The sequence below is a fragment of the Bufo bufo genome, chromosome 5 (genome assembly GCF_905171765.1).
Source record: "Bufo bufo chromosome 5, aBufBuf1.1, whole genome shotgun sequence".
Classification (NCBI taxonomy): Eukaryota; Metazoa; Chordata; class Amphibia; order Anura; family Bufonidae; genus Bufo; species Bufo bufo.
In genome coordinates, this window is record NC_053393.1 from 166,605,773 (window position 1) to 166,621,397 (window position 15,625).

At 46.9% G+C, this 15,625-nt stretch overlaps 1 protein-coding gene across 2 annotated transcripts; it reads left to right on the plus strand.

The window, feature by feature from the left end:
• Positions 1-3,011: 3,011 nt before the first annotated feature.
• Positions 3,012-13,316, plus strand: TGIF1 (TGFB induced factor homeobox 1). Of its 2 annotated transcripts, none has more exons than XM_040432962.1 (3): positions 3,012-3,611; positions 6,950-7,176; positions 11,929-13,316. In XM_040432962.1, the coding sequence occupies exons 2-3, from the start codon at positions 6,994-6,996 to the stop codon at positions 12,502-12,504; spliced, it is 759 nt and encodes a 252-aa protein (XP_040288896.1). In that variant the 5' UTR covers positions 3,012-3,611; positions 6,950-6,993; the 3' UTR covers positions 12,505-13,316. The 2 variants fall into 2 exon arrangements, with proteins under 2 accessions (XP_040288896.1, XP_040288895.1); XM_040432961.1 differs by having other exon boundaries at positions 3,016-3,493.
• The last annotated feature ends 2,309 nt before the right edge of the window (positions 13,317-15,625 follow it).

Consider the following 15,625-nt stretch of genomic DNA (forward strand, 5'->3'; position numbering starts at 1 on the left):
CAGCCTGAGAGCCACTCGCTCCCCTGGAGACGCAGACAGAGGGTCACTGATCACTGGAGATGGTGGGCAGCGGGACAGACACTGCTAGCCCCACCTGTATCCGCCTCAGCTGCAGAGAACGGGCAGGGGAGTTCTGGATGTCTCTTATCAAGAATGCCGAGAGCTTAAGGGGGAGTAACCTTCCGGTCCCATGAGGCAGTGTACGTAAGTACGAGTTGTACGTAACCCAGGGACTGCCTGTACTGCTGAACCTGAAATTGCCAAAAAAAAAAAAAACTGCTTCAAATTGCGGCAAACCAGTGCAGTTTTGCCCTGCTGTAAAGTCCCCTGCCGCAGAGGGGTCACTCTAAAAACCCAGCACACACTGGCCCAATTTACTAATGTCAAAAATCTGTCTAACAATGGTGCAGTACGACGCATCTAGGGTTTGTACTTTTTTCCAACATGCTTGTCAAGTGGCGGGGCTTAGTGGAAAATGGGCAGAGCTTCATGGTGAAGGGGGCGGGGACTATGTACGGTAAAGTACGGGTAGGGTCACATCTGCATTTACCGGATCTGGCAGAGAACAGCCACTGGATACGCCCCAGGCCGGACACTGACTATAATGGGATCCGGCAGCTTTCAGTCAAACACCACTGCATGTAACGGTTCTTGTCTGGCAAAAAACTGCCACTTCTGCCCGATGCCATTATAGTCGAGGGGTCTGGCGGTGAGTAGTTTTCGGCTAGGCTGGATCTGGTGAACTCCGGCAGGCTGTTCTCTGCCTGTCGGATCCGTTAACCTACCCTTTGTAATTCTGCTGCAGTGTGAGGGTCTATGCTCAGATGGGGGAATTTGTCCACAACAAAATCCGCCACGTATCTCACGGCAAAAACCCCTGCACTATGCTTTCAGCCACGGGTTTTAGGCCTGGGCTACACTGCGACTTTTTGTAGAGTGACTGACTGATTTTAACTATTGAACTACAGCTGCAGTCCACAGGATTGCTTCATTCGGACTGCAGCTCCAGTGCAATGGTTAAAATCAGTTGCAGCACAAAAAGTCGCCGTGTAGCCGCAGCCTTAGGGCTCAGACGGCCATGTTTTTTGCTGTCCGCAAAAACTGACTGACTGTATTCTGCACGTTTGTGGACCTGTAGACTTCAATGGGGCCACGTCCTGATTTTCACTAACAAGTATAGGACATGTTTTATTTTTTTTGCTGTCCGCATCTAAGGGTCCATTCACACGTCCGTGTGTGTTTTACGGATCCGCAAAACACAGACATCGGCGATGTGCGTTCCACATTTTGTGGACCACACATCGCCGGCACTCTGATAGAAAATGCCTTTTCTTGTCCGCAATTGCGGACAAGAATAGGACATGTTCTATTTTTTTCGGGAACGGAAGTGCGGGTCCGCAGTTCTGGATCCAGGCAGCACATCATGCTGCCCTATAGAAATGAATGGGTCCGCAATTCCGTTCCGCAAAATGCAGAACTAAATTGCGGACGTGTGAATGGACCCTAAGGCGTTTTTGCTGGATCCGTCATGGATCAGCAAAAACGCTTCCGTTAGGATAATACAACTGTCATGAACGGATCCGGTTGTATTTCTCTAAAATAGCAATAACGGATCTATCTCTAAAATCATTGTAAGGGCTCATGCACACGACGGTATGTATTTTGCGGTCCACAAAAAACAGATCCGCATAAAATATACGGATGACATCCGTGTGTATTCCGTATTTTGTGGAACGGAACGGCTGGCACCTAATAGAACAGTCCTAGCCTTGTCCGTAATGCGGACAATAATAGGACATGTTCTATTTTTTTGAGGAACGGAAATGGAAAAGTGAATGGTTCCATATACGGACTGCAAAAAAAACTGGAACGGACACGGAAAGAAAATACGTTTGTGTGCATGAGCCCTAAGTCAAGGGGGGGGGATGTTTTCTTTTGTGTCAGAGAAAACGGATCCGTCCCCATTGACTTACATTGTTAGTCATGACGGATCCGTCTTTCTCCGCATCCCAGAAACGCTGCTTGCTGCACTTTTGTGCACGGCATGGGAACGCAATGAAACGGAACGCATTCTGGTGCACTCCGTTCCCTTGAGTTCAGTTTTGTCACCATTGACAAGCGCAGATGTGAAAGTAGCCTAATCCGTAAAATTGTGGATCAGATGTGGAAAGCAGCACACGGCCGTCTGAATGAGCGCTTAAGGGTCCATTCACAGGTCTGCAAAACACGGACACCGGCCATGTGCGTTCCGCATTTTGCGGACCGCACATGGCCGGCACTATGATAGAAATGCTTTCTCTCGTCCGTGACAAGAAAAGGACATGTTCTATTTTTTTGCGGGGCTGCGGAACGGACGTGCGGATGCGACAGCACACCGTGTGCTATCCGCATCTTTTGCGACCACATTGAAAATGAATGGAACGGATGCAGACCCATTCTGCGGATGTGAATGGACCCAATGCGGAGCGGCTCCAGGTTTAGCTCCATTTGGACCTGTACATTCTTGGTGCGGTCCTGAAAACTCCTGGTCCACATGCACTGAAGACAATGGGAGCTGGTTTGGACTGGTTCTCGACATCCTGAACATCATCCCCTCACAGTGACAACCCCTATGGGTAATACGGCTTGTCAGCAGTGTTCATGAGCTGGCTATTATGTGTCACACAGCTTTCCCAGAAACAGACAGAACTGTATGGCGGCCTGTGGCCAGCACAGGAGGTGACAGCTGCCGCCGCCGCCGGGATATGACATGGCAGCCCCGTCAGGTGCGGGCTCATGGTGGCTGCTGACAGGACGGGTATGACAGAAGGCTGGTGGAGACACAATGGAGCATTGCGCGGGAAGAGGATGACAGCCGGTGACGTCACAGCAGTCAGTGTCACCCCAGCGGCGGCGGTTATTTGCCTCGGTGACGTCATCGCTATAGTGATAGACGCCTCTCCAGTGCAGCGGCGCCCGGGGTGACCTCCGCACGTGTCGGCTGACATGTTGTCGTGGGGGAGCCGAGGAGGAAACAGCTGAATGTAGTAAACACAGTTCACACGTACGTGACAGCCGGGCGGCGAGGGGTTAACCCGGGTGAAGTTGGCGCAGAAGTGGCCTCGTCCTGCGAGGGAGGGGCAGGGCCGTCCCGCAGAAGAGAGAGGCAGCTGTCAGCGGAGAGAAGAATGGAGGCAGGAGCCGCCTCTGCAGCTTAATGATCAAACGTCTGTCTGGGAACATAACAGGAAGCGGCTGAGGAGCGCGAGCAGCTCCCCCTGGTGTGCGCCGCGTCTGCTGGAGAAAAGGGGGGAAGCCAGCCCGTCGTCTCTCCTCCCCTCGTGTCTGACAGTCACTGGGAGGGTGTGATGAGAGCAGAGCGGCTCCCGACTCCGTACTAGTGCGAGTGAGGGCTGGGAGCAGCGGGACATCACCTACTGCTCGTTCACACGGCGCCAACTCCTGCGGCTTCTGGGACATCCCGGGACACTCATCACCATGAAGGCGAAGAAAGGTGGGTGCATGTCAGGGCTGACCCCATGCTCCCCATACTGGGTGCCCAGGTGCCCTTTGTTTGGTGGCACGCTGCTCTCCCCCCTGGCTCCTCTGCAGGCAGTAGGTGGGCACTTGCGGTAAGTTGCTGCTCTCCCTGGACCTCAGGCTTGTACTTGGGGGAAGTTTTGTTGTGATTGGGAAAAGTTTTGAGCGAGAGGCGCAGACAAAGGAGAAGTGGCGCATGGCTGAGCCTCCTGCGGGAACAAAGAAACTTTCTGCACGAGGGAGGTCACCCCGAGCACATGTCCTCGTCTCCAGCCAAGCCCAGCTCCACCACCAGCCTCCTGACCCACTTTCCCTGGACTTTTAGCTTCTTCTCCAGCAGAACCAGCTCCTGGGAAAGTCTTTGTTTGGGGGCCAGACAGAACTTTTTGGAACAAGCATTTTGCTGATTCTGAGCTTTTTTTTTTTTTCGGTCTTGTTAAGCACTTTACTAAAAGTTTGGAGAGAGTTAGAAGCCAGTGGGGGTAAGTGCTCCCTCACCACATCCCTCCCAGCTTCACAAGTTTGGATTCCTTTGTTCCTGTGAGCACCATGTGCTCCATCAGCTCTGACATGGTGTGGGGCTGAAGCCATGGAGGGGCAAGACACCCTCTTAGGAGAAGTGCCTCCCTCACTTCTTCTCTTTTACTCCACAGAAGACCATTTTAAGGTCACCAGGAGGTTCTGCTGACTGGCGTAACTTTTTTATTTTTTTATTATTTTCTTTGTCCCCATCCCCATCCCTGTGGTCCAATGTTCTCCGCCTTTAGGTCATGCCCAGTAGAGGAAACGTAAAGAGTGAGTTGCACATGAAAAGAGCTGACGGTATGTGCCATGTGAGGGCGATTGTGTGTGCTCAGCATTGTTCACCCAGAAGACAGCAGGGCACATTGGAAGGAGAGGAACAGGATGACAGGGAGGGGGCAGTGCTGCTGACAGATCAGGATGTGAGAAAGTGCTTGCAGATGCCTGAAACTTTTTCAAGCAGTTGAAACAAAAGGCTTGCTCCCCCACCCCTTGCTAGTTGGACATGTTTGGAACTTTTGTTCAGATGGTGGTGGTGCTGCCTCCCTCTTGGAGAATATGGTAGATGCCTCCCAAGCTATCATGTGTGGTAAGGGCTAGTGGTGAATGTTCCTGTACTTTAATGAGGTTAAAGATCCTTGAACTTGAGAAATGCGTCTTTTTGGAAAGTCCCTTAGATTCCTGCTGTGAAAAGTCATCCTTGGCCAAGTGTAACCTTTTTGTCACCGACTCCTCTGATGTGAACTGTGCAAATTTAGAGGAATTTCCCCACAGTTGTAAAACCTTTTACACAGGAAGCTTGGCTTCGAAATGAATGCAGCAGTATGGGCCATGTGGTCACTTACCTTAGGTCGGTCATAATTAGCATGTGGTGGGTGCTGATTGACTTATCTGTTGGTGGTGTGCACCAAATGTTGGCTGTTCTTCTCTCACCTCATGCAGTTCCTCAGACACGTAAACCAATGTGTTGTATATGGTTCCCACAGTCACCACGTGCTTGGTTTTCTAACCACTTCCACCCTCAGAACCATAACGTACTGACATCTGTCACTGTCACCAGTTTAGATGGGACTTTATGTATTTATTTTGTCACCTGCTGTATCACTATTTGCTAGTTCGTGCAGAACCACTTGAAGACAACTCTTTGAAGTTGTATGTCCAGATTCCTCATGTGTATTCAGAGCCCCCCCCCCCCCTAGTATATTGGCCTAATAAACTTACTCTTTGTCTGTGCTCTCGCCCAGCCGTGGACTTTGGATGCCATCGCTGCCAGTTAAAACCAGTCTTCATTTTACTTTGGTGGCCATGGACCTCAATAGTCGGCTTACCAACCTAAATCATGCCACGGTGGTGGTGTGAGTCTATCAAAATTCTTTACTTGATTTTGAGAGAAATTCTAAAGTCCTTATTGACAATTTGACCAACGAGAAGCTGTAAGGCCTTGATTCATGAAGTTTCATCCTTTTTGGACGTGGATACAGCCCATCTGAGAATCTGGCACGTTCTCGACTGAAAATCGCCACCGTCCACATGCTCTTACTACACCAGTCGCTGATTGTCTACACAGTGTCTCGGAGAACAAGACTTGTGTGCAGCCATCTAGAAGGAACTCCTCTTTCAGCCGCCACATGTCACATAGACATTTCTGGGTGGTTGGGACCAGAACAAGTCACTATGACAGGTTCCTCAAGACAAGCTGTTTTAATGACACCATTTAGTGAGCGGCTGATAAGAACTCTGACTACTTGTGTTTTCAGTCTGAGCCGTTTCCTGTTGGGATAGACAGCCTTAAAGCACTTGCTGGTTTTATATCTGTTTACATATCCAGGCACTGGTTTTAACGTTTGGCAGGCTTCCTGAGGGCAGTTCCTTACATGATGAAGGCCATATCTCCCCCCATTCACATGCTTAATTGGGTCTACCAGGCATGCATGTGTTTTGAATGAGGAGAAATCTTCTAGCAGACGTCTCTGGTGGCGGCTTATCTCTCCTCGGAACAGGATCGGGCGTGTTGAAATCTAAGAGCCTTATCCTTTTTTTATTCCCATTGGATAAAAGTTGCAACACCCCCATAGACATTAGATGGTTGTTTGGCCAGCCTGACAGCTCTGTAAGAATCTTGTCTTGGGTGAGGGGATTTCTGTGGACCTATGTAATATTGTATGTCCTGTGTGGATGACTGGTGGACGCACTGAGTACATGCAGTGATGTAAGCATCCCTGGGGTTTCTGTTTTGCAACCCTCTTGAGTCACGTCAGGCCTGTGTCAGTGTGAAATGACATAACCGTTGCTCAGAAAGGGAAAGTCCTGCGCTAATGCCGTCTTGCGGGGACTGCAGTGATTTGGTACAGGCACTGAATACACAAGACTATACTAATATTACATGTCTCATGCAGCTGGCCTGCGGGATGTGCTGCAGTAATAGGACTATTTCTGGCGCTTGCCATCCCGAAAATAACCGTTTCTGGTGTCTCGGCTCATTCAGATTCCACATTGTGCTCTGATCGGGGATGGAGACAGCGTCTGTCACATTCATTCTGCTGCACAATACATGTCTAACAACCCTCAGTGATGGATTAGTGTGGTGCTCCTCTCGCATTGTATAAGGGAGGTAAACAGAAAACCGAAATCCCAAGCGTTCTGTGTACGCTCCAGAAATACAATGACTGGGGTTGTTGTCCTTCACGGTGGCTACAAGACAAAAATGTCATTTTAAAAATCTAATTGACTGATACGTTGTATGAAGAAAGATCTGAGACCCCAGTGTGCTTGTGACGACTATATTTTGTGTGTATATATAGATGTGTGTATTTTTTACTTTTTACATTTTGTTTGTAAAAGGAACATGTGCTTGAAGTCCTCTTATGGTGTTTAACAGCAAGATAATGTCGACCTGTCTTTTTCCTAGGTTTAGTTCCGCTATCGGGCAGTGAGACGGAGGATGATGATGGTATGGATATTCCACTGGATCTCTCCTCCACTGCTGGCTCAGGGAAGAGAAGGAGGCGTGGAAACCTGCCCAAAGAGTCCGTGCAGATTCTGCGAGACTGGTTATATGAGCATCGCTATAATGCCTACCCCTCGGAACAAGAGAAAGCCCTCCTGTCCCGGCAGACTCATCTCTCCACACTACAGGTATGTCGAGTAACCTGATCTCCATTTCTGACCGCTTTTAATCATCTCGGGCCGAGCTGGGATGGTCGCCCCTGTAGTCCCATAGCTTTATGCTGAAAATTCCATTGGACCATTTACTGTAGAACTGGTGTTTCCTCCATGTAAATTTTTTTTTATAAGTAGACCCAGGTTACTATAAATGGGTTACCCATGAAAACCGTTGTACGGGCGTTGGTGCTGCCGAACGTCCTTGTCCGTTGAGTAAGTGATACAGAAATCCCAGCATGCCTAAAAATGTGAGTGATGAAAGTCCGTGCAGAACTGTCAGGATGGTGCACCTGGGACTGAGCGGTTCCGTTTTCCTGCAGTTTACCCAGGAAACATCACATCCTCTTGTTTGACGTCTTCAAAAAAGAACCTGACCAGTAAACATGTAGTTGTGAGAAAGGGGCCGTCCTGCTCGTTAAATGTTAGTGGGGGGGTGAATTGTAGCCTAGTGTCGTATTCTAATTGATCTGGTGTCTACTGGGAGCTTTGAAGTGTCAGGCTGTGTATTCCGTTGAATTCGGTCGTATTAGTTGATGCATTGTGAATATGGACCATGAAGAGGGGAGAATTGCTCTATATCTTCGTTAAAAAAAAAAAAAAAAAGGCTCGACAAAGGCCTCATTGAGTGGGCCGAAACATTGCCTGGGAAATAAATTGGGTCATCACCTTTTCACCTGAAGTAGGAGTGCTGCCTCGTTTTTTGGATTTAGTATACAGTGGAAGATACGCCTGCCTTCCCGGAGGATTTGCACCCTATCCACTCCGTCTAACTGTGCTGCTGCTTTATCTGTGTTTGTCGTTTCCTTAAAAATTAGATATAAGCTTAGAGGTTTTCTTTTTTTTTTTTTTTTCTCCCCCTTTATTTATTTATACTATGACCTATCCTCAGCCCTCAGGATAGGTTTTCAGTATCTGATGGGGGTCCAACTACTCGATTCCCCTGCCGATTTAGCTGTTTGACGAAGTCGAGACGCTCTAGTGAGTGATGCTGCCTGCTCACTAAGCACAGCGCCGTACATTGTATAGCGGCCGTGCTTGATATCCTAGCTCAGCCCCATTCACTTCAATGGGACTGAGCTGCGCCTCTGCCATGTGACCAATGAACGTGATGTCACTGGCCTAGGGGAAGCGTGGCCTTCTCGCGGGTACTCTCAAAGTGCCACAGCCTTCTCAAACAGATGATTGGTAGGTGTCCCGGGTCTCAGACCACCACCGATCGGATACTGATGACCTATTAAGGATAGGCCAGCAGTTCTAAAGTCAGAAAACCCTTTTGAAGAGGCCCTATGACCACAAAAGGCAATCTGCAAGAGAAGCTGAGCAGATTGCTGTATTTTATTTTATTTTTTTAAGTGCGCTGAAAAAGAAGTGTTTTTTTTCTGCCACCCATTGAAAACACTGGGAGGCAGATTTGAGAAATTTTTCCACGCAAATTGAGTCGCAGTTTCTGCCTTGGAATCGGCATTTAAAAGCGCTGTGATTGAGGCCTGAGGCTCAGTTCACACCTGAGCGTTTTACAGCGCGTTCCTACGCGCTGTAAAACGCTCAACAAGGAGAAACCAATGCTTCCCTATGGGAATGGTTCTCACCTGGGCGTTTTACAGCGCGTACGATCGCGCTGTAAAACGCCCGACGCTCACACAAGTACAGGAGCGTTTTTTTGGGCGCTTGTCGCGCGTTCCCGTACATAGACTTTCGGGAACGCGCGACACTGTGTGCACACTTGTCTCTGTATGCGCGCTTGTAAACGTCCGTACAATCGCGCATACAGAGCGCTCCTTTCAGAACGCTCAGGTGTGAACTGAGCCTAAGGGATGATGATTTAGGCTTCAGGCCTTGTTGATGTCTGTGTTAGGAGATCTGGCAGGCTGTCCCGGTACTGAGCAGCTTGCAGGATCCTCTACTTTACTTTACCACTGGATCCCCATTGACTGCAATGAGGTCCGGCATAAATGGCAGATTTTGGCTGCATGCAACTTTTTTTTTTTTTTGTCCAGCCGGCATTTGCGCCGGATCTCCTTAAAGAGAGAGCTCTTGGTGGAGGCCGACCCCTGGAAAACCCGGGGTCCTCTGGCCACCACCTCCGTTCTCTGTGTAAGTGCGGGTCCCCACACTCCTAACCTGCATAAGGATCTGTTCTCGGTTAACCCCCTCCTGCCTGCACCCAGCCTTGCTGGTCTTTTGTGTGCTCCCCATCTTAAAACTGGGAACGTTGCTTTCGCCTCAGGGGTTAACGTTGTCCAGGTTGGTGTGAGGTAACCGTAGATATGCCTGGTAGCACACAAAGTTCAGCAGTCTAGTGAGTCACCTCAGTCTCTGCTAGGAGACAAACAGCGTCTTGTTTCAAAGCAGAACTTCCCACCGTTGGCCTAAGGTATGGGAAATAACATGTGAACAACACTAAAAAATGGAAGCTTTCAGCCGTCTCGTAGACGTATCATTCCTCTGGCGTTATTAGTCGGGGACAACTAGTCCTTTGTTTCAGTGGAAGCTTTTTGATGCATGGCATCTCTAACCTGCATGCGGAAGTCAACAATGAACTCATTAACAGAAGTAAGTGACAGCGCTTCCCGCCATTAGAATGCACTGCCGCTATTTTACTGGCGTGATTTGCCCAAAGTCCTGGTGAAAAAGAAACCTTCAAAGCGGCAAAAAAGTGCAGCGTGTTTTGTTAGGATTTTAGCGCAAATCCTGTCCCACGTAAATAAATCGTTGGGGTTTTCCTGGTTTTTAAGACCTTTCCATAAGGCCACATTCACGTGACCATATGTGTTTTGAGGTCCGCCAATTGTGCAACGCACATGGCCAGTGAACGTGCAAGTTCTAAAATAAATATTACTATCTTTTTTTGCACGGCCGCAGAACAAAACTACGGATGCGGTCAGCACACGGTGTGCTGTCTGTACCTTTTGCGGCCCCGTTGAAATGAATGGGTCCGCACCCGTTTCACAAAATGGCAGCAAGACCCAGAACTACGGTCGTGTGAATGCGCCCTAAAGTGGTTGTCCAAGTTCAATAATTACTTCCACGGCAGAGGTAATTGTAATAAAATAACAGTCATACTTGCGTCTTTTCCCCCATTCCGTTTCCAGCGTTGTCTTTCCCGTGTTCTCTGCCGTTATTTGTGTTTTGTATACAACATGTGGCCACTACAGCCAATCGCTGGCCTCAGCAGTCATGTGTCACACACTGTTAAGGCCAGTGATTGGCTGCACCGTGCCAAGGTGTATACAGAAGGTCAGAGGAGAGAAGAGTGTTAGGACTTTTAGATTTGCTGTTGCTGGGGAAATATTATTTTAAAATGGACAAATCCTTTAAGAGGCGGCAATTATATGAATTGATGAAATAGCCTGCACTCTGGTGGCGTCCGCCGATCCTGCAGTGATGACCTTACATTTAGCATTCACATGGCCTCTGTGGTCATGCGACTCATAGGCTTCATTAAATTCTTAAAACAGACAGCCCTTGTAGAATATTTCTTCTGAAACCGGTGCAGTCTTTTAAGTTCTAACCAACGCTCAGGATTTTGGTTCCCTACAAAACACTTTATGACATATATTCCTGATTTAAAGGGAACCTGTCACCTGGATTTTGTGTATGGAACTGAGGACATGAGTTGCTAGATGGCCGCTAGCACATCCGCAATACCCAGTCCCCATAGCTCTGTGTGCTTTTATTGTGTAAAAAAATAAATAAATAAATAAAAAATTTGATACATATGCAAATTAACCTGAGATTAGTCCAGCGTGAAGGAGCCCAGCATCCTCAGAATCTCCTCCTTGCTTCCGACGTCAGAAAGCCAGAGCGCCGTAATCTCACGATGCACGAGCTAGCGCATGCGCAGTTCCTTCCCTGGGGCTGATGCCAGCACAGGGAAGGAACACTATGACGACATTGCGCTTGTGCATCATGAGATTACGGCGCTCTAGCTTTCTGATGTTGGGGAGCAAGGAGGAGATTCTGAGGATGCTGGGCTCCTTCATGCTGGACTCATCTCAGGTTAATTTGCATATGTATCAAATCATATATTTTATTTTATTTTTACACACTAAAAGCACACAGAGCTATGGGAACTGGGTATTGCGGATGTGCTAGCGGCCATCTAGCAACCCATGTCCTCAGCTCTATACACAAAATCCCGGTGACAGGTTCCCTTTAAAGGTTGTGTCCAGGGTTTAAGTGATGACCTTTCCCTAGGACAGGCCATCACTTAACACGATGTGGTTGTAGATGGTTATTATGATGTCAGACATATAGTATGTGTGTGTGTGTGTGTGTGTGTGTGTGTGTGTGTGTGTGTGTGTGTGTATATATATATATATATAATCTCACACACAGCTAAAATAAATGCTCAGCTTGGGCTGGTACCGCAACAGGCATTTATCAGCTTTTTAGGTCCTCCTCTAATTCCCCCAGGGGCCAAGTGCATATTTTTGCTTGGGTGTAACGGAGTGTATGGGATGTGCTGCACTCGTAAGATGATGAGAATTCATCCGGCATTTCCCATCCCAGAATTACGGCAGGGCTGGGCAGCTTTCCCACTCCAGTTGTTGCCGAGCTTCATCTCCTAGGATGCTTAGCCTGCCATGAGTTGTTCAGCAACAGCTGAATGCCAAAGAATTCCCATTCTTCCCGCTAACTAAATGTCACGTCAATTCATTTATTGTGAAGCCAAAGTCCACCGCAATGAGGAACCGCAAGTCATTATTTGTTTTCTATTTGTAGGTTTGTAACTGGTTCATCAACGCAAGGCGCAGGCTTTTGCCCGATATGCTAAGAAAAGACGGAAAAGACCCCAACCAGTTCACCATTTCACGGAAGGGAGCCAAAATTACTGACGTGATGCAGATGGACTCTCCAACAGGGGCAAAGCCTTACATTCCCACTATAGATGAGAACTCTTTTCACTTCAGCTCTATGGGACCTAACCAGAACTCAGGGAAGTTACTGGCCTCTCAGCTGTCTTCTCAGCAGTCTCTCCTGGCTCGGCCTTCAGTCATCTGTCACACCACTGTCACGTCACTAAGTGATGCGCCTTTCAACTTCACCCATGTATTGAATGCTGGACAAATCCCAGAACAGCAGCAATCTGAGGCAAACAAACTAACGGAAACCTCACTTGTCTGCCACGAAGACACTCTAAAGTTAGGACAAAACCCAAATTCACAGAGTGGACTTTTCAACACCCCACCACCTACCCCACCGGATCACAATCAGGATTTCAGTGGTTTCCAATTGTTGGTTGATGTTGCCCTCAAACAAGCAGCAGAGATGGAGCTGCAGTCAAAACTCGTGTCCTGAATCTTCAGTTATCAAAACTGTTCTGAACATTTCCTTCGAACTGCCCAAGTCGATATCAAAGATGGTTTGCATTATTATTATTATTATTATTTTTTTTTTTTATATTCGTGTTATTTGCACACGGGATTATGAAAGTGAAGCTTTCTTGACACAAAGAGGTCTTACCCCTTTCAATGACTGTTGTTGTTTTGTTTAGCCTTTATGAACTGTGACTACAGCATTGACTTTTAGTGAGTTTCTCCATTGCCATTCATGGATATTGAATTCAGAAAGTCACCATGGTCTTTATTTTTATTTTTTCAAACTTTTCAGTAATTTAAAACCAATCTCAGGGGTGAAGGAGAGCAGATATCAATGTGTTTGTGTAATTGTATATATTATATAGTTACACCTACATCCTAACTATACTGTATTTCATTCCAATCTTCCGACAGATAGAGCTACTGTAGAAACAACATGCTTTACGTTTCTTGGTAGATTTTGCTTAAATGTGAGATGTTTCCCAAGATTGTGACTTTTTTTTTTTTTTTATATATATATAATTTTTGGTACCTTTCAAACTGTGCAATATTTAGAATGAGAACCGATAGACCTTTTATCATTCCAGAGCAGCAGAAAATGCTCCCATACTGTCTACAACATTTTTTTTATTTTTTTTTCCATTTTTTATTTTTTATCCCAGTATATAATAAAATATTTTGTTAAAGGTCATGTAAAAATGTGTTTTTGTTACCTGGGGATGGAATGCGAATACCATGTAACTGGATACTGTTCCCATCTGGAATATTAACTGCTATGTAAAGTTTGTTTCTTTGACATGTATTATTTTTTTGTATGTTTTTGTAATATAGAAAATAACAAATCACAGTGCAGTGTGTCTTATTTTATGGCAAGAGAAATTTATGAAGTTTTAGAAGCCATTTTTTTCCGGTTATGTGAAGTTATCACCAATCCCAGATGCGTTCAGGGAAACTCGCACCATTTTGCAAGCATGTTTAGTTAGTTTTGTCTGCGATTGCGTTCAGTTTTTTCCGCGCGGGCGCAATGTGTTTTGATGCGTTTTTCACACGCGTGATAAAAAACTGAACGTTTACAAACAACATCTCTTAGCAACCATCAGTGAAAATCGCATTGCATCCGCACTTGCTTCCGGATGCAATGCGTTTTTCACTGAAGACCCATTCACTTCTATGGGGCCGGGGCTGCGTGAAAAATGCAGAATATAGAACCTGCTGCGATTTTTAACGCAACGCAACGCAGAACTGATGCGTGAAATAAAACAAAAACGCTCAGACCTATTGAAATGAATGGGTCAGGATTCAGTGCGGGTGCTATGCGTTCACGTCACGCATTGCACTCGCGTGGAAAGGGGCCTTAGATCATTGGGGGTCCTACAGCTGGAACTCCCCACCAATTACAAGAATGGGGACCCCATGGACACTCCCGACATGAACAGAGCGGCCGGTTGGGTATTCGCACAGCTGCATCATTTCTAAAGAATTTCCAGACCTAGCCGAGTGCTGAATTTGGCTATCGTCAGAACTCCTATACAAATAATCTGGCCCGTGCCTGACCGGCTGCTTCGTGGATTGGTGGAGGTCCCAGCGTTGGGACCCTATTTCATCTAATAGTTATCCCCATACGATATGTTGCAGATTCGTGGATACAGTTTCTCCATAGATTTCTGTGGGAAATAATAATCTGCATCAAAATCTGTAATAAAAACTGCACAACACTCAAAAAATTCCAGTGCATAGCGGCCAAAGGGGTTGTCCCACAAATTTAGAACTCTTCTACTTGCTTATCTGGCGGACTTTCTTTCATTTTTGTAGGTGGGAAGCAGCTCATCAGGTGCCTGCATCTCGCAGGATATGCTGCAATTAGCTTCTTTTAACCCCTCCTAGAAAATAGTCTCTCATATACAGCTCCAAAAATATATAGTAGGGAATGCCGCCACAATTTCCTCCTCCACTATATAGTAGGGATAAATGAAGTGCCAGCTTTAAGAGGGGGTGAGCAGGAAAGCTACTGAGCATGTTGGTCCACCAATGAATGCAGAAGAAGGTGGACCTGAAGGATAAAAAGGGGGCGCCACCAGAGAGGAAGATGTAATGTACATACAGTATGCCCTATTATTTCTATAGTAATATTTTTTGTGGGATAACCTCTTTAAGAGTGAATGTGATTACCATATTCAGGCAGTGGCTCGTAAAGTCACCTAAGCTTCTGTAGTCTTCAGACTCCGTGCCACCGCACCATGCTCCGACAGGTGCTATATGTGAGAGCTTCTCCTCTAGAAGGAATTTTTGTCTCTTGTCCCAGTTCTATTGAATCGGACAAAAACGCTATGCGTCTCCGTATGAATTGGGAGGCATACGGAGGAAGTAAGGGGCCCATACGCCTCTCCAGGTGCTCTATTACAGGTCCACGTGCCTTGAGGCTCATCCACTGTACATGTGAGGTCACTTGACAAGTCCGCTGTTAGAATATATAATTTAGCAACTCCCTCTATGTGCTAGAGGCTGTAGGTCCTACTGCGTATAGAGCCCCCATATAAAAAAAAAGAACATTTTGGTTCACAAATGTGAATTATGGTTCTGTGAGTGCCCTTAAAGGGGTTTTCCAGTCCTTGTATACTGATTGCCTATCTTTGGAACAGACCAATATCAATATCTGATCAAAGAAGATCCGCTGCCCCTGCCGATCAGCCATTCGGCAGTAGCTCTGTCCACTACGCAATGGATGGAGCTGTACTTCTGGCACTACTGCAGAACAGCTGATTGGCACGGGTGTGGGGCATTGGTCCCTCATCGATCAGATATTGAGGCCAGAAACCTCTTTTTAATATGCAACTGCAAAAAATAAATATGATATTTACTATGCAAAGAAAAGATCCATGGTCGAAAAAAGTAAAGTTAGGACTGTTTTACATGAGCGAGTCCATCGCGCAATCACTCTGTCAGCGTGATCCTCCGTTCTGGACTTGCAGGAGCGCACAGCATTATACTGACTCATAATACTGTGTGCCCCTGCTTGACCTTACTGCCACAGAATCATAGTGACATAAAGCCGTCAGTACGATCCTGTAGAAGTAAGGTCAAGCAGAGGCACATAGCATTAG

Coding starts and splice junctions, on each gene's coding strand:
- TGIF1 (XM_040432961.1), top strand. Junction 7,177..11,928: donor CTCATCTCTCCACACTACAG/GTATGTCGAGTA, acceptor TTCTATTTGTAG/GTTTGTAACTGGTTCATCAA.